This window comes from Chinchilla lanigera, unplaced genomic scaffold (genome assembly GCF_000276665.1).
Source record: "Chinchilla lanigera isolate Chin_1 unplaced genomic scaffold, ChiLan1.0 scaffold00053, whole genome shotgun sequence".
Lineage (NCBI taxonomy): Eukaryota > Metazoa > Chordata > Mammalia > Rodentia > Chinchillidae > Chinchilla > Chinchilla lanigera.
The window spans coordinates 1,401,948-1,427,437 of NW_004955454.1; the positions used below are offsets into that span (position 1 = coordinate 1,401,948).

Below are 25,490 nucleotides of genomic sequence, written 5' to 3' on the forward strand. Positions count from 1 at the left end.
CTGCACTGGGGACTCAGCTATGGCATTCACACTCTCCCCCTCTGTACAGTGAGTCAGATCCACAGTCACCCACCCACCCCCAGGAGGTTGACTGCCACCCAGAGGGCCTGGAGCCTCCCTCAGTGTGGAGTTGTGGTGGGGGTGGGAAGCAGACTATGGCCAGGGACAATGCTTAGTCACATGTGGGGAAAAGGCAGGGGTAGCTCTGGGCTTCTAAGAATAAAACACATTGGTAGTTCGCAGCTCCCTGTCTTCCTATGTGATCCACGGAGGACAGGGGTCGCAGCTCAGCATGTGATCAGGGTTAGGGCTTTGGCTGTGACCAGGATCAGGACTCAGTGTGTGAGAGGGTCAAGATTTAGTCTGTTGCCAGGCATGGTGGCACATGCCTGTAATCCTAGCATTCAGGAGACTGAGGCAGGAGGATTGCCAAGAGTTTGGGGCCAGCCTGAACTGTATAGTGAAACCCTGTCTCAAAAAAAAAAAGATTTCCTGTGTTATCAGGATCAGGGTTAGTAGAGCTGTCATATATTTTGGGGTCAGGGCTGGTCTGATCCTGGTGTTGTCCCTTGGTCTTCTTTTTTTTTTTTTGGTTTTTTGATTTTTGGGTTTTGGGTTTTTTTCCACTACCAGGAATCGAACTCAAGACCTCGCGCTTGCCAGGCAGGCGCTGTGCCGCTGAGCTAAATCCCCAGCCCCTGTCCCTTGGTCTTCTATCAGCCCCTATTGATCCATATCCAACAATCACTGACAGACCTCACAACTGTAGGTGGTTGGTCCTCCTACAGTTCCACAGGAGGCCAGCAGGGGGCGCTGCATCATCCCAGAGAGAATATAAAAGTGACCCGCTCTGTCATAGGTAGGGATGTTAAAAGCCCCCCCGTGTCTAGACCTGGCAGCACTGCCTTTTGCTCCCAGGTGGGAGGCTGTCCTTGGAGAGGCTGTGATAGATGGTGACAACTCACCTGGCTGTCACCTCTGCCTGGGCTGCAGTCAAGGAGCCTAGACACCAGGAGCCACTGCAGCTCTGTATCCTTCTGTGTCTGCCCACCCCGGCTCACTGGCTGCCCAAGGTTGGTCCACACTGAGACTTCTCCCTGTGTGCCCTGAACACGTGGCATCTCTGCTCCAGGGGGTCGGACAGGGGGCTGAACAGGTGCCCAAGGCCCAGGGGGTACAGGGCAGGGTTCAGAGCAGATAGGGAGGAAGGCAGGGAAGGGAAAGAATGAGAGAGTGTGGCTCAGATCCTGGAGCCCAGTTCTTCCCTCCCTCTAGTGCTCTCCACCCTCTCCACCCTCCCTCCTCCCTTCCTCTTAGACCCGCCCCACGCTCCCGGCACAGGTGCAGCTGACGCAGGCAGCTACTTACCACCCTCACTGGCTGACTCACCTCCCAGGTATCCAGCCTCCTCTGCAGCATCGGAAAGAGCCCTTTGTGTCTGGGAACCTTGGCGTCAGCCAGCAAAAGGCTTCCGGGATAAAGCCTGGGCCACAGCCTTCCAAGAGGGATGTGCCCTGGGTGGGCCCGAGAGCCCTTTCCGGTGTGGCTGTCACACAGCCACCTTCAGCATGAGTCCCTCAGTGAGTGGCTGCTGGGTGCCTGGGCTCTTGGCAGGGCTCAGCCTGGCTCCCCAGGGCCATGGGAAATGTGTTTACTCTGGTGAACTTGGCACACACAGGAGTGGGGGGCTGGAATGAGGGTGCTCAGCCCCAGCCCCCACCAAATAGCAGTCTCTGCATCTGTCCTTTTCTGCTGTCCCTGGAGTATCTTGGAGCAAACCCAGCTATGTCATTTCACCCATAAGGACTTTGTTATTGTCCTAGGATGTTGGCTTCTGGGAAACATAACAAGGTATCACCATTCCCCAATGAAACTAGCACCAAGTCCCTAATGGGATCTAAGTTAGCCTACCATGCTTCTGTTACCCCAGGGGACCTGTTCTTTTACAGTGCTTTTGTTCTCAGCCTTGGGTGGATTCCTGCAGGCTCTCCCTCATCTCTGTGGCTTTGAGTGTCTGAGGGCCCAGGGTCACGCCTGGAGCAAGTGGACTGTTCCAGGAAACCCCTTGGGGTGGGGTGTGAATTTAAACAATGGGAATAAGCACCTAGTCTAGCCAGGGTTATAGACAGGGAGACCTCCTGCTGAGGAGCATCCAGCAAAACCTGGCAGAGGGATTACGAGCTGAGCCTCAAGGGTAATAACGAGCCAGCCACCTAAAGGCTCAGGAGGAATCTTCCAGATTGAGAAGAAGGCCAATGCAAAGGCCCAAAGGCAGATGAAAGCGTGCTGTTTGAGAAGCGGAAGCAAACAGTCTGTAGATGAGGCTTCGAGCTCTGTACGACACTGGGTGTCCCCCATCCGGGGCACCACTAGGCCAGGCTGCAAGGGCTCTGCTGAGCAAATCCTTAATGGATAACCAGATGAACGGGTGAGAGTGTGTGCCTGAGAATGTGCCCCCAGCACAGTCCAAGCTTCATCCAGGTCTTGAAACATGCTGCCTACATCTCAGTACTATTGAAAGGCAGGGAGGCACAGGCAGAGACGCACCCAGTTACAGAATCCTGGACTCCTATATTTGTCCATTTTCTGTGGTTGTGACAAACTACTCAAGGATGGGACTATTGAAAAGAGGTTTGTTTAGCTCACAGTTTTGGAGGTTCACTGATGTGGTACCTTATTGTCTTGGCCCTGGTAAGGGTCTCATGACACAGTACCGTGGTGGGAGCTCATGCAAGACAGAGGTCACATGATGAGACAGGAAGCCAGAGAGAGGAAAAAGGGTCAGTCTTGGTCTTTATAGCAACCCCTTGGCCAGAACTAACCAGGGTCCCCAGAGAACTGCCTTAATCCCTTTCAAGGGAGGGGCCCAGTGACCTATAGCTCTCCTAGTAGGTCCCTCCTCTTAAAGATCCTCTCACATCATTACACTGGAGACCAAGCTTCCAGCTCATGAACCCATAGGGGACACACAAACCACATCAAACCAGAGAGCCTTTAGAAGAACTGGGCCCTGCTCAATGGGCCCCTTGCAGCCCCAGTTCTCGCGGTGGCCACAGTTCTGACAGTGACCCATAGGACTGTCTTGGGTTCTCTATTGCCCCCTTGTGCTGTGTCACCCTCAAGGTCCACATAACAGGTTCGCAGAGCTGCCCAGGAATGTAGGAGGTGATGTCAAGATGAGACAGAGACAGGGGCAGCCACAGAGGGCTACTGGCTCTTGACAAAGGGGAACCCATTCCAAGCCAGAGACAATGTTGAGCTGGGGTCCCCACCTTCCTAGGCTCCTCTGTCACCCCCGCCCAGGGGCTTGAGTCCCCAGGGGAGGGAAGCCAGGTCCTGGTCCCATGAGCACTCTCCAAGCCATTGACTGATGGCTCCCAGGGTTGGACTACCATCTCCACAGCAGGCTGGGTGGCCCAGGACAAGAGGAAGCTGGCAGCAGCCCTGGCACCACTTTCTGCAGGGAGGCAGCAGGCAGGTGGGCCTGGACTACATGAGTTGTAGGGAGCTGTTGGTAGGGAGAGAACAGAGACTCCTGCTACATACCAGGCTCTGAAGCCAAGGCACAAACCCCTCTTTCACGGCCTTCTGCCTACTGTGCTCCTACGCCCTGAGTTCCCTCCCCTAGGACTCTCAGCAAGTACCTTCCATGGAGTGAGGCCCCTGCCCATCCTGAAGGAGCCTGCCTTTCCGCTGTACGGTCCAGCAGGGACAGGGCAGGAGGACCATCTGCAAAGCCAGCCTGCAGATTCCTGTGGCCCTGAGTTCCTGCTTCCCACTGTCTTGGCCTATACTCCAGGTGACCTGTACTCCAAACAAGGGCAAGAAAACTTGTGGTCTGGCCTGGGCTGGGACATCCCCTTGCCCACACCTCCCCTGCCAGCGCTGTTCCCACCTAGGCAACACCCAGAGCGGCTGACTGGCCTGTGCCCTGGCAAAGGGCAGGAGGGGATGGGCCTGGGTTTGCTGGATGCTAGCCTCAGTTAATGGGGAGCATTAGTGTCCCAGGAAGCCTAGCCCACTCTGTTCCATCTCTCACCTAGAGCGTGAATGTCTTCCCTTAGCCAAGCTGAAAATGGTGTGGAAGCAGAGGCCCAGGTGATGGGACCTGGACCTGGAGAAGGTGGAGCAGGGAGGTGGCATCACTCACTGAGCACAGGTGACTGCCCTGGGGCCCATGTGCTTTTCACGTCACCAGCCCTTAGAGGATGCCAAGGCCTAGGCCAGGACCTGGAACACTGCAGGTGCTCAATAAACGTTTGATGATGATTCAGGATAGAAGTGGAGGAAGCAATGCAGAAGAGAGGCACCAAGCTCCCACAAATGCCAACGGCCCTGCTCTGCATCCAGAGGACGGGGGCCAGAAAGCCAAGCCACAGAGGCCAGGAGGGGCCTGGGCTGATGGAGTCATGCTGACCTGGCCCTAAAACATTGTGACTCTGGGGTGGTGGGGTGGCAAGAGCTCCCTGGTGGACCACAGACAGCCCAGGCTGCACCTTGGCACTAGCATTAGGTCAGAAGCCCCAGAGCAGGAGACTCCAGGATGAAAAGCCAGCCCTGGGAACGTGTGGGCATGGTCTGGGAGGTACAGTGCTCCAAAGGAAGCAGGAGCATGACCGTAACCCCAGGTGGCTGTGTGACTGGGGCCTGAGACCTTTCATCACTGAAAGACCTTGGCCTCATGCTGAGGCTCCTCCACCTTTTCCCATCTCTCAGATTTGGTGGGCCTTCATCCCTGGAGGGCCCTGGTAAGTTTTGGGAGGCAAGGGGTGGGCCACAGCATGACTTAGAGGCCTTGGGATTACCTGCCTTCCATGGGCACCTGGGAGAATGGATCAGAGGGGTGCATCCCCTCTGGGCACTTCCTTCCCATTGTCCTAATCTCCAGGTCACCTGTACTCCCTAGGAGGCCAAGAGAATTGTGGTCTGGCCTGGCCTGGGGCATCCCCTCCCCCACCTCCCGGCTAGGACTGCTCCTACCTAGGCCTCCATTGTAAAACAGGCTGAGACAATTCTTACTTGGAGAATGTAATGAGAAGGCCAGTGCAGCCTGTGCCCCAGGAGCAGCATCAACATCAAGATGGGAGGAGGACGAGGGCTCAGTAGGGTCAAGGAGACATCCTGATGCTCCGCTAGTCCAAACCACTGCCCTTTTCTGGGCCCCCACTCTCCACCTCTAAGGTGGGAATGCCTCGCAAGGGGGTTATGACATCAGAGCAAATGACTGACAAGGAACGCAGTGTGAGCTCTGGTTCAGAGTACGGGAAATGCATTTTTCAGGAGGATGAGAGTCCTGATCCACTCAGTCCTGGGAGAACAAAATCCTGGCACATTATTCGGGAGTGTAAGAGTGTCTGTGTTGGTTAGGTTCCTTAGAGGAACAGCATCAGTACAATATATGTGCACAATTGTTCAAGGGGATTTATTATGTAGTCTCACAGGCTCAGAGGCTGGAGAGTCCACAATGGCCGTCTGTACCGCACAGCCACAGGATCCAGTAACTGCTTAATACAAGAAGCTGGAAGCCACAGAACAGGAAGGATCAGGGGTGTGGCATCAGCCTGAGAATGAAGGCCTGGAAGCTCCCTGAGGAGTTATTAATAATGAGTTTACACTGAAAGACTGAAGAAGCTACAGTCTGACATCCACAAGCAATGGCCATAACAAAAGATGTCCCTGCTTAAGCGGAATGAGCTTTACAAACGTAGGCTGACATCCTCTCCTTTCCCTTTTATTTCATCTGGGCTGCAAGTCTATTAGATGGTGCCACCCCCAGCCAGGGTGGTCTTCCTTCCTCAGTTTGCTGGCTGACATGCCAATCATCTCTGCAAACATCTCACAGACACAAGCTGAAGAGTACTTTACTAACCTACTATGAGTTTCTTAATATAGTCAAGTTGACAGTCATGATTAATGGTCACAGTGTGAGATGGACAGACAGATGAATAACAGGATAGGTCAATGATCGGATGGTGATGGATGGATGGATGGAAGAATGGGGAGGTAGATGGAGAGATGGCTGAGTGGGTGAGCAGATGGGTGAATAGCTCAATGAGTGGACAGATGGGTAAGTAGAAGGAATGTATATGGCTGGTGGAAAAATAAATGATGGGTGGAGGAGCAGGCAGATGGGGAGAGGAATGGGTAGATGCATAGTTTAACAGACGAATGGGTGGACAGATGGATGGATGGTGGGTGGGTGAGTAGGTGGTGCTGGATGGATACATGCATGTATGGATGGGTAGATAGGTAGGTTGGTGGATGAGTGAAGAAATGAGTGACTGAAGTGAATGAATGAGGAAGTTCACTGGTTAAGCCCAACACAGTAACAGCTTTGAGGTGAACACGCTCCAGTATGTTGTTGCTTAACCTCACAGATTTCTGCCTTTGCCACATGGAGCCAGATCTCTAACTATGTGTAGGCTCCTCTTGGCTGCCTGGGGAGCTGAGCCTGTCAGAGCACTCATGAATACACAAGCAGGAGCCCGACAAGACATTTAAGCCTGGTGCTGTCACCCTGGAAAGCCAGATGCTGAGCACCTTGTCCTGAACACTTGGTCCAGAATTGCAGCTGATGTTTGCCTTCCCTAAGGTCACAGATGTCTGAGCTCATGGCACACATGCAGCAATTGGGCAAGGCCTTTCTTCTCATCTGCCTCACTCTGGCTGGGTCTCTCACCACAGGGGACTGTTCTTATTCACAATGGTATCCCTAGGGCCTGCACATAGTTGATGCTCAATAAATGTGATGGAAGAGGGAGCCACTTCCCTGGCTGGGGCAGCCATTGGCAGGCCTGGCCCAAATGCTTCCTGGAGCATGGGGTGGGGGGGTTGCACACTAGGCTTTACCCCATCCACCGCATCCCTCCTGGGCCAAGGACATAAGCCTGGGCTCTGCTCCACCATGTGGTCTGACTCCTCTCTGGTTTTTCCAAGCCCAAATCTACCCATGGACTGAGCATCGGGATGTGGCACTGCAGGATCCACAGCAGGTATACTTTGCTTATGGAGTGACTTGGAAAAGTTCTTGATAGCCCCCATGGGTCCTGCTTCCCTTTTTTGGTCATCCTTCCTGGATGCATGGCTACCCAGGGGATGCAGCCTCTCCCCTTCCAGGCAGATTGTTAACTGGGCTCCAACCAGGTGGGAGATGGATAGGGAGGCAGGACAAGAGAGACAGGTGGGCATTTCTCCCCCTCCTTCCCTTCCTTCTTACCTCCCAGTGTTGTATGATTTCTCAGGCTATGGTTCCAGGCTCCACCAGTGACAGCCGCGGCTTCGGTGACCCCACCTTCCCCTATGTCCCCGCAGGACTCTCACTGGGCTCTTGGTGGCCCTGCACTCTCCTCTAAATCTTCCTGTCTGCCAGGCATGGTGGTGCACACCTGTAATCCCAGCACTTGGAAGGCTGAGGCAGGAGGATTGTTGCAAGTTCGAGACCAGCCTCGACTACAAAGTGAGCTCAAGGCCAGCCTGAACTGCACAGTGAGACCCTGTCTCAAAAAGACAAAAAAAAAGAAAAAAAAGTCTTCCTCTGCCCACATTCTAGATACCAAGGCCCTCTCAGTATCCACCAAGTCTGGCTGTTTAAACCACACTTAATAAACGGTACCACTGTTAGCACTGTGAGTGACGTCAGTAGCCGGACTGCATTCACCACCCCCAGTTCCACAACACAGGCTCTGCCCAATGAAGCAGACTCCCTGCCCCTCAGCCCCTAGCAGTCCCTGTTTCTGTTCCTGATTTTGCCTGTTTGGGATGCTTCATAAGTGTGGAGTCCTGCACCCTGGCTTACCACCCCAGGCAGCACTCCTTGGTTTCCACTTTGTGAATACTTACAGACTTAGACTTCAAGTTCAACACCAGCACAGCCAAGGGCTCAAGGGGTGGCACGGTCTGGAAGGGCTGCAGAAGCCACAGCGGCTGTGCAGGACTAGACACTGGAGGCAGGTGACAGGCATAGCTGTCCTCTGTGAAGCTTTTAAAGGACTCACAATGACACTGTGATCCCATTTATGAACCAGGAAGCCAGGCCTGCCTGCCCACAGTGCCACTTAATGTCAGCAAATAAAATCCAATCAATAAGAAGTCCCAGAAGCCCTTGATCACAGTGTGGAGGCTGGGCAGGGGCAGGGCTGGCTGCCCATTGTGAGAGGCACTTAACCTGCTGTGAACCAGCAGCTACACAGGGCCTTGAACACAGCTGGCATATTATGGAGGTGGCAGGCAGTTGGGGTGGGGTCTTTGGAGATTAGCACCCAGGAGCTGTTGCGGGTGCCCATTCATCATTTGTTTTTACTGAACACCAAGTGTGGATGGGCCTGGGCCAAGCAGATGCAAAAGGCCATTCCCTGGTGGGAATGGGACTGGGTGCTCACCTGTGCCATGAAGGGCTGTGGCTAAGGATCAGACTGCCCAAAGCTTTGGGAGAGTTTCTGGGATTCTGGAATGGTATCCTAGGGAGAGGTGGGTGGTGAGCCCCTTAGAAAGCAGGTTAGGGGGTTTCTGCTTTTTATTTTTGCCCCTGCAAAATAAAAAGTTAGACGCACAGCTCGCAAAAAAGGTTTACAAAAAGTTGCTTTTCTTGCAGCTAGAACAAGTGAAAAAGCCAGGCTCTCTATTGAACTCAATCAAAGCACTCATTGATTGCACTGTCTCCCCTCACGCCATCTACAGGCTAATAAGTGCATTATGGGGTCCTCCTCCACTAATATTTACAGCCGTGTACCCCTTACCCTGCTTTCTAAGGGGCTCACCACCCACCCCTGCCCAGGATACCGTGCATGCTGCTGCTTGCGTGCACGTGGTGACGTGTATGTGCACACGTGTGCCAGGAGCCGGTGCACCCATCAGGACCATCTGTGCCCACCTGCCTCAGTCTACCAGGATCAGCCCAGGGACATTTTCCTTCAGACCTGTGAGCATGCAGGCCCATGCCCTGCGATGTGGGAGTGCACACCCTGGTGGCTCCTTTTCATTGTTCTCCTTGAAATTGCAGGTGCAAATTCTAGAATCCCAGAAACTCTCCCAAAGCTTTGGGCAGTCTGATCCTTAGCCACAGCCTTTCATGCTTAACCCCCTACCCACCAGATGCAGGGTGGTATCCAAATTGTTTCAGCTTCATGCTCTGCACAGAGATGGTGTCCTGAATGGCAGAGCAGAGATCCTGACTCAGCCCTAGCTCAGGGGATCCCCCAAGGCTGCCCTGAGGACTGGAGCGAAGGACACAGCTGTATATACCAGTGGAGGAGGACCCTATAATGCACTTATCAGCCTGCAGATGGCGTGAGCGGAGACAATACAATCAATGAGTGCTTTGATTGAATTCAACAGAGAGCCTGGCTTTTTCACTTGTTCTAACTCCAAGAAGAAAAGCAACTTTTTGCCAACCTTTTTGCGAGCTGTGTGTCTAACTTTTTATTTTGCAGGGGCAGCTGCTGCCAGGCTGGGCAAGACCTTGTGCAGCAGGGCCTTGTGTCTGCGCCTAGACTGGGGGTGGACAGGGCATGGGAAAGGTACTAGATGCTGGGGCCCTGTGGCCGGTGGGAAGTAGACTCTGCCTCATTTTAGGAATGCACGGAGATGGGATGTCCAGGGTGCTAAGGAGGAGGACAAGGGTTGCTCAGCTGAAAAACCCTGGTCCAAGAGTCATTTGGATTAGGGCTGGGCCAAATCCAAGGAGGCCAGAGGGTTCTACATCTATCCTGGCATACCCTCTACCCTACCTTACCAGGACCCGCTGCAGTCTCCCACCTAGCATGGGGGGTCCTCTCCAAGGCTACCCATCCTCAGAACTCTCCTGTCATTTTAAACACTGCCTGCTGTTCAGTTAAACAATACGGTGCAGTGGGACTGAGTGCCCACAATTTTGGAACCACAAGAGGGAACTCATGTGTCTTCATGAAATGTAGCCATCCCTGTCCCTGAAGAGAAAGCACTCCAGGCCTTATGGAAAAAAACAAAACTCTGCTAAAATGTACTATCCCATGATCAGAGACATGACTAGCAGAGGGCCAACAGGTGAGGACAAGCAGGCAGAGAGTCCCTGTAAATGAGGGGAGCACAGGCCAACTCCACAGCCTCTGCACTCCTGTCCTGGCTGCCCCATACTCAATTTAGGGTGTCGCCTTACTAAGGGGCAGGGTCCTAGAAGGATGACCCCAGCCCCAGGACCCAAAGACTTGGGCCCAATCATAGCATTACCTCCCTACCGTTCACTTCCTCCTACTGAGCTCAGTCCTATGGATAACAGGCAGATTGCAGTGACAACCATGGCCCCCATCCTGTTCCTGTCCCTGCCAGGCCTACAGGGATCTCCTTGCCTAGACAACTGTGAAGAACCCCTCAAAGACCCCACACCCTGCAAGCCTAGGAGAGAGGACAGCCCTACCCACATGTCCGTATCTTTGAGGACTGCTGTCATGGAAGGCCTGGCAGTGTGGTCTGGGGAAGGTGGCCTGGTAGCTCCCCAACCCAGGGCACATGGCCAGAACTCAGGGCTCTGCAAGGATCACCTTGGCTGAAGCAGGTGGGCTCAGGGGTAGCCCCCACCCCAGTCAGAGCCCTCTGTACCCCAGGCCACTCCCTTGCCCTGCACAGGCAGCAGCGTCTCTAACCTCTGAGGAAGGCAGCAGGTGTGGGCAGGGAGGAAGCCAGGGGACAACAGGGACAGCAAGCTGGCCCCAGCGCCACACAGGATTCAGACCAGGACCTCAGGAAAGGAGACTAGAGGGGAAGGAAGGGAAGGGTTAGGGTCAGGGCTGGGATTAGCACTGGCCTACAGCTGGACTCTAGGCTCTGCTTCTGCCTGTCCACAGGTACCAGGCCTCCTTGTCCCTAGAGAAGCTGACCTGAGCCAGACCAGGAGGGGACCTGAGAACCTGTCCTGAGCCTGGACCCTGGCACAAGGAATTGGGGGAGGGGAGCGGAAGAGACACGTGTAATCAAGGCAATGTTCACAGAAAGCTGGAAACACACTATGCGGGAGGGTTGGCACTGCTGCTGTGACACCTGGAGAGACCTGTGGCCCCACCAGGAGACACGTGGCCAAGGAGCCTCGCTTTGCCATGGTCAAGTTGTTCTTTACTTGGGTCACCTGTGTAGGAGCACACTGGGATCTCTGTCAACAGCCATCCAGCGGGGCCTGGTTCCACTGCCCAGGTCAGGGTGAGATGGGTGGGTCTGTCCCTGTTGCCCAGTAACCTGGTGAGCCTCATGGAAGGGGCATGTCTCACTTATCCTAAGACCCCATGCCTGGCCCAGAGCTGCCATCGTGTTAGGTGATGGCAAGGCTGGATGGGCCCTGTCCTCTCCTTACTGCCTGCCTCAGTCTCTTAAGGCTGCTGTAACAAAAGGTCAGAGTAAGTGGTTAAATAACAGAAACTGACCACTTCCAGATCTGGAGGCCGGAGTGCAATGAAGGTGCTGGCAGGTCAGATGTCTGGCAGATCAGATGTCTGGCAAAGGCCTCTCCTAGTATGCAGATAGCAGACTTTCTGCTGAACACCCAGCTCTAATCTTTTCTTGTAAGGGCTCTAATCTCCTACCTGTGACCACCCCTAAACCTATCAACTCCCAGAAGCCACACCATCTCATTGGGGGTTAGGCCTTCAACAGATGATTTGGGGGGACATAAAGTTGCAGACTGTAACACGGCTGTCATAGAGACAGGTCATGAGTTTAACACCCCACTCTCAGGGGTCTGACAGGGATAGAGCCCTATCCAGCAGTGCTATGGGGCAGAAGTTCTTGACATCTTACCTACCCAGGGGCCTCTGGGCAGGGCCCAAGGATCCATACTTTCATAAGGCTATTGTTGCACCCTCAAAGAACTCTCTGCTTAATCTGCACATGATCTGCACAGGTCATGGTGCTTGGGATTGTACAACCACAGACACTGAAGGCCACAGGACCATGTAATTCTGACACTCATACCCAGAACCCCCACCCTGTACCTCCCCACACAGGCTTTGATATGCCAGGTCACCCACTGTGCTGGTCAGGGCCTGTGGTACCTCCTCCCAGAGCAGCTAGGTGCTCCAACAGGTGTCACAGGGGTGGACCCTGGTTTGGCCCACACTTTCCCGCCCTCCTCCACCCACAGGATAAGAGCTATGGTCTCTCATCTTCTCACACTCCTTGCCATGGACAATGGCTTGCTGGCTTGCCTCATAGAATGATGCGTCCTCACAGGTGGCCCACAGCAGGGCATGTCTGCTGCTCTACCCAACAGAACTCCTAGACTCCCTAAGCCAGGGGGCACCTGCCTCCAACTGACTGCCAGCCAGGAAGATCTTCCCTGGCACTTGCAGAAGGCCGGACAGTCCAGACAGACTAGGCCCCAGCACTCCAGACAATAAATCCTCTTACAGACCACCTGCCTGTCTGATACATGAGTGGGTGCCTGGCTTCCACATTCCACCTGGCACTCCAGAAGCACAGCTGCTTGTCCTACATGAGAACAGCTGCACTATGGAGCCCCAAGCTCCCATCACACTGAGCCTCCTGTCCTACATTCATGTGGCAGCACTGGTCAGGCACAACACTGAACTAGCTGACTAGAAGAGGTCATGCCAAGAATGGAGACTCTCCGAGACCCTGGAGAGGGCAGAGTGGCCAGCTGTGGCCTGGCATGCCTGAGGACCCCTTCGGCGTGCTGTTATCCCAACCTCTGGGAAGCTGGGGTCAGCACTGGTAAACAGACCTCTCAGGACGCGGCCTGCAGCGTCCTCAATGGCAACATGGCAGGTCCTTGACAAGTGCACAGGAAGTGTCTGCAGGGGGAAGAGACATGTCACCATAGAAAAGGGGCCACCTCCAAGGGCCTTCCACTAGGAGCAACGTAGGTGTATATGCACGCCAGGTCCTGGCTGCTGGGAGGCACCCGAGTGAGCTCAGGGTTGGGCTCTACTAGTAGGAATGAACAGCCAGAGGGCCCAAGAGGACTGCATGCAACACCTGCCTGTAGGGGCCGGGGTTTGCCTCTAGAGCTACTAAAAGACCTGGGGCCACTGAACTGCGCTCCCAGGTAAGAAAGGGAAGCATTTAAATGGGACTGGGCATCTCACTCTGCTCTAGAGAAGTCAGGGGCTTCCCAAAAGCCTTTGCAGCCCTGGGTAGGGAAAGGGGAGAGAGTGTCCCACCAGCTGCCTCAGCATCTGGCACAGTGGGTCCATAAAACTGGGATAAGATTCTTAAGCTAACACATCATGCAGCTAGAGCTTCTAAGAAGCTGGTCACAGGTAAAGGACAAACATGCTTAGAGGGCACAGGAGGCTCTGCAAGGAACCCAGAGGTAGTAGCGGTGGGAGTGCTTGTTGGGCACCTGGGCCCAGATGAGAAGTAGCTCTGGCCTCCACAGTACACACACACCTGATGTTCCTGTACAGTGTACGCTCTAGACACCCATCCAGTGGCAAGGAAGCTGCCAAGGGTTCTGTGGAGGAGGAAGAGAGTGCAGGGCCCAGGTCCTACTCCTCAAAAGAGCTCCAGAGGGGCACAAGGATCAGCTAGAGGGACAGTTCTCCCAGCTGGTTCTGCGGGGGTGGCAGGTGCTGAGGCCATATATGCTTCTGTCTGGACACAACCGAGTTAAAACAGGTGCAGGTTGTGAGGGAAACGCTGGTTCTCAGATGGACAATCTCATGGGCATAAACCATCTGTAAGGGACCTGGCAGGATCGGTCTGAGCTCCAGCAGCTCCACCTCACCCTTTCTGAGAGGACACAGCACATCCCATAGGTACATCTGTCCTTTCACGCTGCCAGCAATCAGTGTGTGTGGGTACCACCTCAGACATGGGAAGGAAATAGTGTGACAGAAGCAGGATCACAAGCAGCAGGGCCCAAAGAATCAGCACAAAACCTTTGCAATCTGATTTTTATAGTCTTCACACATGCCTTTAGAGCAAGAGACACACATGGCCACTAGTGCTACGGAGGCTATGACTATGGCCTCAGTGTTTGGACAGATGTAAAAAGCAAACCATTCTCCCCCAAGTCCCCTTGGCTCTCACGGGATCCTGGAGCAAAAGTCTAGGTGAAATAGCTAGCAAACACTGGAATGAAAACTATGTGCCGATTCAGCTGCCATGTCTTGAATCTGAGAGGGAATGGAGTTCATGGGGAGGCAGGGAAAGAACATAGAAAAATACAACTATTTCATGTACATTCAGAGGCGCTAATGACCATGGACAAAGGGCCTTGTGGAATCACAGGTATAGGCAGCCATGGTACCTAAAATGGGAAGCTACAAATCGGCTACGTGGTCTGAGGAAATCATTGACTGCATCCTTCTACAAAAGCCTTTGTAAAACCAACTGATGTGGACACGCCTTCCCTGGGGGTATCACTAACCTGTGAAGAGCTGAGGATAAAAGCTCCAACACTGCTACGGCAACCAGCAGCCTGTTTCACCATGCTCAGTGCAAACCTAGGGCTTTCTGAATGCCTCATTAAGGTCTCTCCACATAAAGGCTGTAACCATAAAATTCAGGAAAGTATAGACTATGGACTCTGTTCTGGCCTTTGAACCAAAGCCTGAAAATAACACATAGCGTCCATTGTTCCTAGGAATGAGAGGACCCGGACAACTAGCTCTAACTTTGTACAAGAAGCCACCTCACCCCATCAGTGCAGTGTGGCATGGGCCTGAGCTGCGGGGCCTGTTGGCCACAGGGGATGCTACAGTTGATTTAGGACCATAGCTGAAGTAGGCACCTGGAAGAGGATGACATGTTTGTTGCCTGTGTAGCCACAAGAGGGCTACACTGGCACTGGGGGTGATGAACTGAGTCACAGTCACAGTCATTGGCAACTTGACCTCAGATACCAGGCTCAGGGTTTACCTCACACAGGAATGCCCACCCTCCCAGCCCACCAACCCTTCCAGGGCCTACATGGTGTTCTCTTGGGCAGACATACCCTACCCTTGACACACATGGCCCAGCCTGGCCTCAGCTGCAGCTACAGAAGATTTAGGGGTGCTTCAGGTTGGGGGTCTCCTTGCAGGTCTTCTCCCATTTAGATCACATGACCAGTGGTACAGAGAGACCCTGGTCAGCTGGAACATGTGGGGCCAGGCCCTCCTGAGTAACAGCAGTTGGCAAGAGCTCTGGGGGTCTGAGCATGTGCCCAGTCTAGGAAGCCCAAAGCTGCAGGGTATCATCACTGATCACCTGCTGTAGATGAGCAGGGCAACGGGGAGCGGGTTGGGGCTGTGCTCCCAGCAGGATACTCCTGGAGGGCCTCAATTTTGACCACCGCTCTCAAAGCAATTTGCTGCTGCCTCAGCTGCCACTGTCGCCTAAATGCAAAGTGCAGCTGGTGCAGCTGCTCCACCTCCTGCACGGTGAAGCAGGGCTGCTGTTCAGCAAAGTGTACAACAGCCTCAAAGGATGCTGCTGCCTGCTCCCAGGCTGCTTCATCTTCCTCTTCAGTGCCTCGCTTTCCTTCTGCAGGCCCATCCACCTGGGCTAGTGACACGGCAGTGTGTGCCTCACCCACCTCCCTCCCAGCTGTGCCCTGCTCCTCTGCCCCAAGGTTCTGAAGCCTGCTGCCTGGGCAGGAGGGGCCCTCTTTCACCAGCTCAAGGATGTGGGCAAAAGTCTTGTGGTGAGGCTTAGAGGTGCAGTGCTCTGCCGCCACTTCCTCCTCCTCAGATGAGCCTTCAGTGAAGGCACCTGCAGGCCACAGCTTCCTCCAGGCCCGCCTGAAGACCTGGCTGGGCACGGCATTCCAGGCACAAGCCACGTTGAAAATGGTATCGTTCATGCTGTAGCGGGAATGGAAGCCCTGCAGGGTGACAGGAGGGCTAATGAAGTGCCTCATGAAGTCTCTTCGAATACCTTGCTCCATGGGCTGAATTAAGGAGGTCACGCTGGCAGGTAGGAAGATGGTGAAAATGTTATCAGACACCAACTCTGACTCCTGCGGGTGGGCCCGGGAGTTGTCCAGCAAGAGAATGGCCTTGCTGTCTTCGGGCAAACCTATCGTTCTGAAGTGCTCTCGCACTGAGGGGACAAAGATGTGATGGAACCAATCTGAGAAAATTTCCTTATCTACCCAGGCATTGCCCTGGGCCTTATAGGCAACAGGCAGGTGCTGGATGCCTCTGAAAGCCCTGGGGCCACCACACCTTCCGATGGCCAAGGGTTTGATTCTGTGGGAGCCCGTGGCATTGGCACACATCAGGACAGTCAGTCTGTCCTTGCCCTGCTTGAGACTGGGCATGGTCCCACCATCTGGGTTGGAATTTGGCAAGCATCGCCAGAAAAGGCCAGTCTCATCGGCACTGTAAACCTGCTCAGGGGACAACCCATGCTCAGCAGTCAAGCTCCTAAAAAAGCCACAGAACTGCTCAGCTGCTTGGTGGTCGGCCACCTGCTTCTCATTGGATGCATCCAGCTTTTTAATGCCATGCCTGGCCTTAAAGCGCCAAAGCCACCCTCCAGAAAACACACAGGGCTCAGTTAGCTGCATCTGCTCGTAGAAGTCCTTGGCCTTCTCGATGAGCATGGGACCTGACACAGGGACGCCCTCAGCACGCTTCACCAGGAACCACTCATACAGCACACGATCCAGGTGCTCGAGCTTTGGCGTGTGCAGAGTGCGCCGCTGCTCCAGTGCCTGTCTAGAGTCTGAGTTGGCAAAGAACCTGAGCAGCTGGGCCTTGTGAGCCTTGATGTCATACAGGGTGGACATGCCCACATTGTACTCCTGCATCAGCGCCTTCCTGCTCTCTCCGCGCTCCAGGCGCGTGCAGATGTCAATCTTCTCCTTCAGGGTCAGTACCACCCGCTTCCGCTTTTCCCCTCTGCCTTTTGCAGCATTCTGCTTGGAGGCCATGGGGAGCGGGGGCTGATCCGGCACTACTCCTTCCCTGCCTCAGTCTTTCCCTCTCCCCTCTGCCCTTGCTGATCTGCTGATTCCAGGCTCAAGCCCAGTGCCTCAGTGGCTCTGCTTTTCACTTGTAGCAACCTCTTGCCTCAGCCTTCCCTCAGTGTCAGCGAGCTCAGGCGTTGGCCCCTAGCAACATAGTCTGTTACCAGGTCTCTCTGCCGGACAGGTGGCCAGTGTCACGCTGCCTGGGACTGCTCCACGGCTGGAACCTGGGTCTTCTCTGCATAGACAGCAACTGAGCTCGCTCGACACTGCCAGGTTTCAGGTCAATGCAGGTTTTGCAGCATGAGCTCAGAATGCCTCTCCACGGTCCACAATAGTGTCTCACTCACAGCCCTTCAGAAACTGGAAAGCAGAGAAAAAAAAATGTTATAAGAACCTAGGGTATTCCTACCAGGAAGCTTCACAAGAAACAAGAGAGCTGTTCCGTGTGGTGTTTGTTGTCGACTATCCTGCCATATTGCTCACTTCTTTCATGACAGCTTGCCTCCAGCCCTCTCTACCTCTCACAGGGCAACTCAGAGACCACAGAGGCAGAGTTCCACAGAAGCAGCAGTACCAGCGACTTCACATGTGCATTTCACCATGTAAAAGCATGCAAAATTCACAGATGGACTCTTAGCAGCTTGCCCCCTCCTAAGCCTTATCTGGTTGCTTCGTCCAACTTTGAGCAGTCGTGAGGCCAGTGTTACTTATATGTACAGCATAAAAATGAGCACATCTCAAGAGAAATAAGACATTTATTCACACGCAGTAAGAGCTCCAAAGACAAGCCAGGCTTGTCACCAGTCAGTTTGGTTTGGGAGAGTTCCATCCTGAGCCAGCCTCCACATCTGCAAAAGTCAGTGGTCCTCTGGGACATAAAATTCCATGTACTGATTGGGAAGGGTAGCGTGCCTATTGCCTGGCACAACACACAGTGTGGTACATGCACTTCACTGTGGGGAATACAGAGGAAATCAAGGCTACGATCCACCCTTGAGGGGATTTTTTAAATGAAATGAGGGAGATAAGATGTGGAATTCCACAGGAATTTGTGAGGCTGACAAGCTTCCTGGAGAGATCTGGCAACAGACATGGGCTCACTATGGACATCTTTTGATGCCTGGCATGCAGATGTACGTCAGGTGACAGGAGGTGGCTGAAAATCCTGTTGTTCAGCTTGTACGTCTAAACATTTTCTTCAGGAGTGAAATTCTGATACTTCTAAAAAAGTTCTCTCAGCAAATGGATAACATGGCATAGTGAGAAAAATTCAAGTGGTTTCTAGCCTTGGAGTTTCAAGGGAAGCACTGACACCCTGAGGCCATGCGACCACTGACTTAAAAGTATTATTTGACTGTGCCCAAGGGGTAGACAGAAGAGTGGGAGGACTAAGGGGACAGAGCCCAGGCAGGAAAGAAAGAGGGAAACACTCATCTCCATTCAGATCTCTCCTGTGTGAGGGGAAGTAAATTTCCATAGGAAATGAGGAATTTGGGGGAAGGATGTAAAACAGGACCTTTCCGTCATCCCTATGGCAGTCCATAGGAAAAGGAGGACAACAGGCAGAAAGGGGGGGAAGGCAGAGGGAGAGAGGGAGGGAGGGGAAAGGGGGAGAGGGAAAGAGAGGGAAGGAGGGAGGGGCGAGGGGCGAGGGGGGAGAGGAAGAGAGGGAGAGAGGAAGGACAGAGAATGACTTTTGGAGACTGGGTAAAACAATTGGAGTCCTGGGAGGAGGGTGGGGGTCCTTTTTCCTAGACAGGAATATCGCGGTGAGCATGCGCGGGGCCAGGCCTAGGTGTCCACAGGCAGCGGGAGTTTACATCCACCCGATTCCTGAAGGAGGGACTCCAAAGAAGGAGACCGCTTGGTCCCCAAGGGGCTTGTGAAAGCGATTCCTTTCTGGGACCACGTTCAGGGTGAAAGGTCGGTCCTGGGCTTGGGAAAACCAGAAAAGAAAACGACAACGGCGAAGCCTCATTTGACCTGGGGGCTAGCCCCCGGGTGACGAGACCCTGTGAAGGTGGAGGCTCGCGCTGGGCATCGCGGGACGGAGCAGAGCCGGCGGACGGGCGCATCTACGAGAGCGCTGGAGACTGTCCAATGTGGAGCAGGGGGTCAGGGTCGTGGACGCGGGGCCGGGTCTGCAAGCCCGCGACGGGCACCGCTGCACCAGCTTGGCCGACCCGCGGGAGGCGTCACCGCCCCGCCCGCCTACCTCGCACCGGGTTTCACTCACCTGAGTGCACCGAGCCGCTGCCGTCCGCCGGAAGTGCTGCCCTCCGCCGGTCCGCGCCTCGAGGCCTTCCCCAGGTCACTTCCGGGGCGCTCTAGGCAGGACGGAAGACTCGGCCTCGATGGTGTGTAGGGGGCGCGCCCAGTCTCTTCCAGAGGGACGAGCGGGGCGGGGCACTGTGGCTTGGTCTACCCTTTCGTAGGGACTTTGTCACGGAACTTCCCGAACTCCGGTGTTATGAGTGGAAATCCTGTGCTGAGTGAGGTTCTGTCATCAGAGAAGGGTCAACGCGGAAGGCCAAGCGTGGCCAGGGCCGCCTCCACCGCGAGGGCTTCCGGACCCGTTCCTACTTCACTTCCCATTCTTCCCTTGGCTCCCAGGATCCTACACTGCCTGCATCTCCGCACCGCCTTGCATCCCCAGCTGCCGTGACCCACTCCTTAGCTGTGTTTGCTGTGTGGGCTGGCAATCCCCCACGTGATCTCCGGTATCAGTACTTTAATACTTGGAAAGGTTGACGGCTCCCGGATTCACGTCTCGCGCTAGATGCCCCCTCCGAAATCCGAACCGCCGTCTACTACACACAGCTTCCCAACAGCACTGCAAAGGCAGGGATCTGAAACAACCTCCACTCTCCTGCCCAGCCTTGCGCCATCCACAGTTCTCCCGTCTCAGTCAGCGGCAACTCCACCTTCTCACTTAGTTGGGTCAGAAAACTCAGAATCTCTCCTGTGTGAGCAGGAGTAAATTTCCATAGACAGGGCCCGGAGGAATTTAGGGGAACGATGCAAAAAACTACCTTTCCGTCATCGGGCTATGGCAGTCCATAGGGAAGTGAAAACATCAGGTAGATCAAGAGAGAGGGAATATGACTCTTGAAGACTGGGCAAAAGAATTGGAGAGTCTTGGGAGAAGGGCGGCAGTCCTTTTTCCCAGACAGAAATAACGGGGTGAGCATGCGCAGGGCTCCTTCCCTCCCTTTCCCTCACAGCCGATATCCGGTCAGCCAGGAGCTCTGATTACCTCTCTCCAGAAAACCTATCTTTTTTACCTCTCCAGCAGCTGACCCCTCGTCCGTACCTCCAGGATCTGGCAGTTGCCTCTTTCCTGTCCCCTTTTTTCTCTCTTTACCCTGTGATCAGCTGTCAGCTGTTGCAAACCAAACCACTCCAAAACTTACCGCCTTGAAACAGCAACCACCGTATCCAGCACATGGTTCCGTGGACCACGAGTTGCACACCAGAGTTAAATGTGTTTAACAGAGGAGGCAGTTGGGTTAAGACACACAGCAAGCACATGATGAGGGGGGTCAGAAAGAGAGAATCCAAGACCCTTGGAAGAGCTTTCTCAGCAGGGCTCTTAGTACAACCAGGTCCCCCCAGGCTGTCCCTACTCTGATGTTTGGCTCTCTGCTGCCGCCCTGTGGACCTGGGATGGAGTGCACCTCCCAGACCTGGCTAATATGGCAGGGGTTGAGGTTTGGATTAGAACAAGGCCTCCCGCCTTACTCCGGAAACTTCAGGCTTCCTCTTAAGGGTGAGGTTCACTATGGCAGTGGGGAGGGGGGTCAGAAAGAGAGAAAGAAGGTAGAAATACAGTGGTGTGCCCTGGAGCCTGCCACAGAGCTTCCCTCCTAGCCATGCCCCAGTGCACAGGGTCACACGTCCAGATCAAACCTGGACTGCTGCAGCAGCCGCCTTGCTGGCCAGGTCCCATGGCCATTCACAGCAGTAGCCTGGAGAGAGTAAGTCTGCGCAGATCACTTCCATTCCCAAATAACGCCCAGGTCTTAGCCATGAGGCCATGTGTGGTTGGCCTCCTGCGGTCCTCTTCCAAACTATGGGCTGACCCTGTCATACACCTGTGCCCTCTGCCTGCATCCCTTTGCCTGGAAGGGGGCCTGAGCCCTGGAAGTGCCCCTTGCCCAGGTTTTGGGCACCCCAAGTGAGGAATCAGCCACTCATCCTTCCAGGAGAATCTTAGGTGGGTGTCGCAGGCAGAGAGGGTTTGTGAAGTTCGCAGCCCAGTGGTAGAGAAAGGAAACTGTCCTGGAAGCATCTGGGGTCCTCCTGGCTCACCAAGTCCCTCCAGGAGGAAGGAGTGGGCACGAAGAGCATGAAGAGGCAGAGGAGCTGCCGGCGGAGCTGAGGGCTGGGCACAGGAGGAGAGTGGGTTTGGGGTAGGATCACTGATAGTACTTGGTGAGACTAGGGAAAGCTGTCTCTTCTGGGTAAACAGGCGTCTTGGGAGAATTAGAGACAGAAGGGTGGTGGGTGCTCCTGAGATTCAGTCCCCCAGTGCCACCCCTCAAGTGCACACTGATAAAACCTGGTTGGGATGCCCCACCTAAGACCCTCCTGGAGGACAGGTGCCTGGCAATTCCTCTTTTGAGACATCCAGAACCTGAGCAAGGCCTAGGCTCCCTTCCAGACAAAGGGCTGCAGTCAGAGAGCTCAGCTACATGGCAGGGTCAGCCCATGGGTTTGGAAGAGGACTGCAGGAGGTCAACCACATCTGGGCTCACGGCTGAGAAGACCTGGGCTTTATTCGGGGAGGGCAGTGATCTGCCCAGAACGACACACACACATTATCACCCAGCATTCATACCACACCCTCATACCCATACACATATATGCACACCATCCCATGGGGCACATTCACACACCATCACACTCACATGTCACATGCACACACAGAGACCGTGTAAGACATGGCCTTAAAAAAAAAAAAAAAAAAACACCATCACACTCACATGTCACATGCACACACAGAGACCGTGTAAGACATGGCCTTAAAAAAAAAAAAAAAAAAAAGGGCTGGGGATATTGCTAGCCTGCCTGGCAAGCACAAGGTCATGAGTTCGATTCCTGGTACCAAAAAAACTAAAAGAAGACATGGCCTTAAGGGAGGCTGGCTCTGAGGGTGACCCCATCACTCACGATCTGGCCGTGCAAGTGTCACACCCTGCACCTGCCAATGCATTTTTCCAGAGGAAAATATCTACACCTGTGTAAGCAGAAGTCAGATGTGGTTTTGCACGAGCATGCTATCTTCGTTTTAAAAACTAACTCTATGTGAAGTAAAAAATTGAGGCAAATGTGATGTGTGGTCAAGCATGGGGCTCTGTGGTCTGTTGGCAAGGACTTCCTGCCAGAAGTCAACACCCAGGGAGCAGCAGCTCCTGTACTATGTGAACAGGCAGGATCTCCCAGGGGCCCAGCGGGTTTGTGCTGCACTTTCAGGTGAGCGGGCAGAGGACCAAGACAGAACATGAAAATCCGGAGTGGCTGGAGTACAAGGGACTAAGGCTAAGGGTGAGTCACGTGGACGCCTCACCCAGACCCTGCTCACTGCTGAGGGACCGCAGGGAGTCTTTCCCCTTCCCAGGGAACAGGGCTACCAGAGGATCTAGGCTCAGTTTAGTCTCAGAGCCTGCATTTGGTGGGTGCCTAAAGCATGACTGATGAAGAACTGGGGTCAGGGTGACCATGGTCAGCACCTAGTGTGTGATACCAGGGCCCAGTGTGTGATAAGGATCAGGACTCGGTGTGTGACCAGGGTCAGGGCTTAGGATGTGACCGTGATCTTGGCTTATTTGGGAACCAGGGTTAGAGTTCAGACTGACTAGAGTGTGGGCTTAGTGTTGGGCTGATGTCAGAGTTCAGTCTGTGGTCAGGGTGGGGCTGTGGGGAAGTCACAGTCACAATCTTCAGTACGTGAGCTGTGGCCATTAGGCCACCCCTAGGCCAGTTCCACCCTTGGCTCTGCTGACACTTGGCGCTAGGGATTCTGTGAGGACTGTCCTGTGTGATGCAGGGTGCTGAGCAGATCCTGGGCCTGGGCCTACTCCACCCAGCGCTAGCAGCACCTCAAGTTGGGACAACCAAAAATGTCTCCAGGGCTTGCCAAATGAGCTGAGGAGGGGCAGAACTGCCTGTTCAAGAACCACTGCCTTGAAGTACTGACTTGATATCAAATCAAATGGGCAAACACATACACACCTGTAAATATTTGGAGAATGAATGTTCAGGCTGGTGCCGGGTGCTGGGTGCCTCCACTGCAGAGACAGATAAGGGTGCTGGACGGTGAGTCCCAGGGGATTGGGCTTGGGTGGGATGAGGGGTCAGGCAGGCAGCAGCCACACAGGGAAGCAGCCAAGCCTCAGCACCTGACTCTGCCATGTGACCTGCCCTGGGCTGTAAGGGAAGTTCGGAGAGAAGTTCCGGGAGGGGAGAAAGGGCGAGACAGTGTCCTGGGGAGGCTGCACTTGGCCTGTGTGACCTTCGCTAAGGTCTTTCCCCTCTCTCCGAGCCCCACCCTCTTCACTGCCAAAGAACAGAGCTTTCTGTGGAGTGAGAAGAAGAGCCCAACTTGTGGGGTGCGAGGAAGCTAGGAAGGGGAGATCCCCAGGGTTGGAGCTGTCTGACCCTGGGTGGAAGCTCAGAGGCTAGTTAGTAGGCACTGCAGGGTGCCAGGGTAAGGGAGGGAGTCTTCTGTCACCCCTGACTCCCACCACCTGTGTCATCTCCATGTGTGACTCCTGGGAGCTGCTGTGTCTCTGGCCCAGGATGAATGTGCCTCTTGGCCTTCCTGGACTGTCCAGAAGGCTGGGGTGCTGGGCTCCAGATGCTCTCCCTCCCTGCAACACCCTCACTGCTAGAATGCCCCAGGACCCCTCTGACATGTGGGAGAGGAGGAATGTTTAGGAAACCAGCAGGGACATGTGAGAACCAGGGAACCGGGGGATGTCCCTTAGCCCTGAGCAAGTAGGCAGCGCTCTGGCTAGCACTTATGTCCACTGGTATCCAACCATAGAAGTCGTAGGCAGATTGTGGCAGAGGTACATAGAGGAGCTCAGGTTGGTGCAAGAAACTGGGACGACAAATTGCCCTCAAAGCACACAGCAGCAGGGAGCCATTGGTGTTCCCTGGGCCTGGCAGTAAAATGCAAGGAACAGTGGCCAGAGACTGGCTGGGGAAGGCAGGACCTGGGGGCCTCTCTGGAGGGACACAGCCACAGCCACCATGGTCCAGGCATCAGGGTGCTGGATATGGCGTGGACTTGCCCCTTTCTGCTGTGGCCAGGGAGGTCAGGTCAGCCTCCTGGGGCCCAGAGCCAGGTGCAGAGTAAATCTGGCCAATGAAGGACATCTGCAGTGCCTGGGCTCCTGCCTCCTCCTTCCCCTCAGGGGCTGTAGAAAGCTGTACATTTCCCTGATTCTCTTGTAGCTAATGTTCCAGGTTGTGGGGGTTAATAAGGCCCTGTGGATAAAGCCTTAGCCCAGGATGGCACCCACTGCTCCAGAAAGTTGAGCCTGCAGGTGTCCACCACATTCCCCATTGGGCCCCCAGGTCCTTCCCCAGGGAAGGCACCCCCAGGACAGCCCCACCCTGTGACCCCTGCTAGTTGCCAAGGCAGCACCCACAGCTGTATCTTGGATCCTCTCACTGAAGCCTGTCAGCCCGTAGCTCATGGGCCCCCGAAGAGCAGCACAGCTTCCACACAGAGCACAGAGGCCTCAAGGAGGCCCCTGGTCCTCTGCTAAAAGGCTGCAGAGCCCTCAAGAGAGTGGTCTCCCTGGCCTGACCTCATTCAATAAGGCAGGAGGTGTAATCAGAAGCCTGAGGACTTGCCAGTCCTCATCCTGCAGGGGAAGTGCCGCACCCTAGGCAGGACCTGCCCTCCAGAGGCAGAGAAAGGACAAAGGGGATAGGAGGGGCAGCCTGCGAGGGAGGGCTGAGTTTGGGATGTGGCCCCAGGAGCCTGTGCTACTGACTGGCCAGGGTGGCCTCCCCTGCCACTGCAGCTATAAAAAGTCCTCCTGAATCCTGCTCCCCTGCTGACGCGTCATCATGAAGGCTGTTCTTGCCCTACTGGCCATTGCCCTGGCCCTGCAGCCAGGTGAGTCCTTGGCCAGCATGGAGGTAGGGCTGGGAAGGGATAAGGGAAGGAGGGCGGAGAGGGACCCTGAGAGCCAGACAGAGTAGGGGGAGGAAGGGAAGAGGAGGGCAGAGGAAGGAGAAACTGGTCCCACCTGGTACCTGGGTGGAGCTCTTGACACACCCAGGATGACTCCATTTGTCCCCTGATGTCTCAAGGCTTTGCTGGTAGCATGAGGCTACTTTTTACCCCTTGGGCAGCACTGGCTCCGGAGGGACAAACAGATGGAAGGGATGCTAACAAACAGCTTAGGAAGTCAGGAGCCAAAGGTCTCAAGCTACAAACACCCCAAAGGGAAGGAGGGAAAAGGGAATGTGGACCTGATGGCCACTCCCTAGCCCATTCCTGGCTTCTGCTCCTCTAGCTGGGGCAGTGGCCACCAGGCTGAGCACCTGTGGGGACAGTGTGGTCTGCTCTGCCCTGGCTGGGCCCTTC

General features: G+C 54.6%; 2 protein-coding genes across 4 annotated transcripts in view; one reads left to right on the plus strand and one right to left on the minus strand.

Moving 5' to 3' along the window:
* Window positions 1-13,863: 13,863 nt before the first annotated feature.
* Window positions 13,864-21,758, minus strand: Jrk (Jrk helix-turn-helix protein). Of its 3 annotated transcripts, none has more exons than XM_013520235.1 (3): window positions 20,296-21,758; window positions 19,119-19,365; window positions 13,864-17,242 (listed from the first exon to the last, which is right to left on the minus strand). In XM_013520235.1, the coding sequence occupies exon 3, from the start codon at window positions 16,841-16,843 to the stop codon at window positions 15,164-15,166; it is 1,680 nt and encodes a 559-aa protein (XP_013375689.1). In that variant the 5' UTR covers window positions 16,844-17,242; window positions 19,119-19,365; window positions 20,296-21,758; the 3' UTR covers window positions 13,864-15,163. The 3 variants fall into 3 exon arrangements, with proteins under 3 accessions (XP_013375689.1, XP_005395791.1, XP_013375688.1); XM_005395734.2 differs by having other exon boundaries at window positions 19,119-19,370; XM_013520234.1 differs by having other exon boundaries at window positions 19,119-21,758.
* A 1,549-nt stretch (window positions 21,759-23,307) lies between these two features.
* The window catches only part of Psca (prostate stem cell antigen), a 4,532-nt gene continuing 2,349 nt past the window's right edge, over window positions 23,308-25,490 (plus strand). The window contains exon 1 of the mRNA XM_005395732.2: window positions 23,308-25,016. Within this exon, the coding sequence (XP_005395789.1) occupies window positions 24,968-25,016 (49 nt within the window). The 5' untranslated portion in view covers window positions 23,308-24,967. The remainder of the gene's footprint in view (window positions 25,017-25,490) is intronic.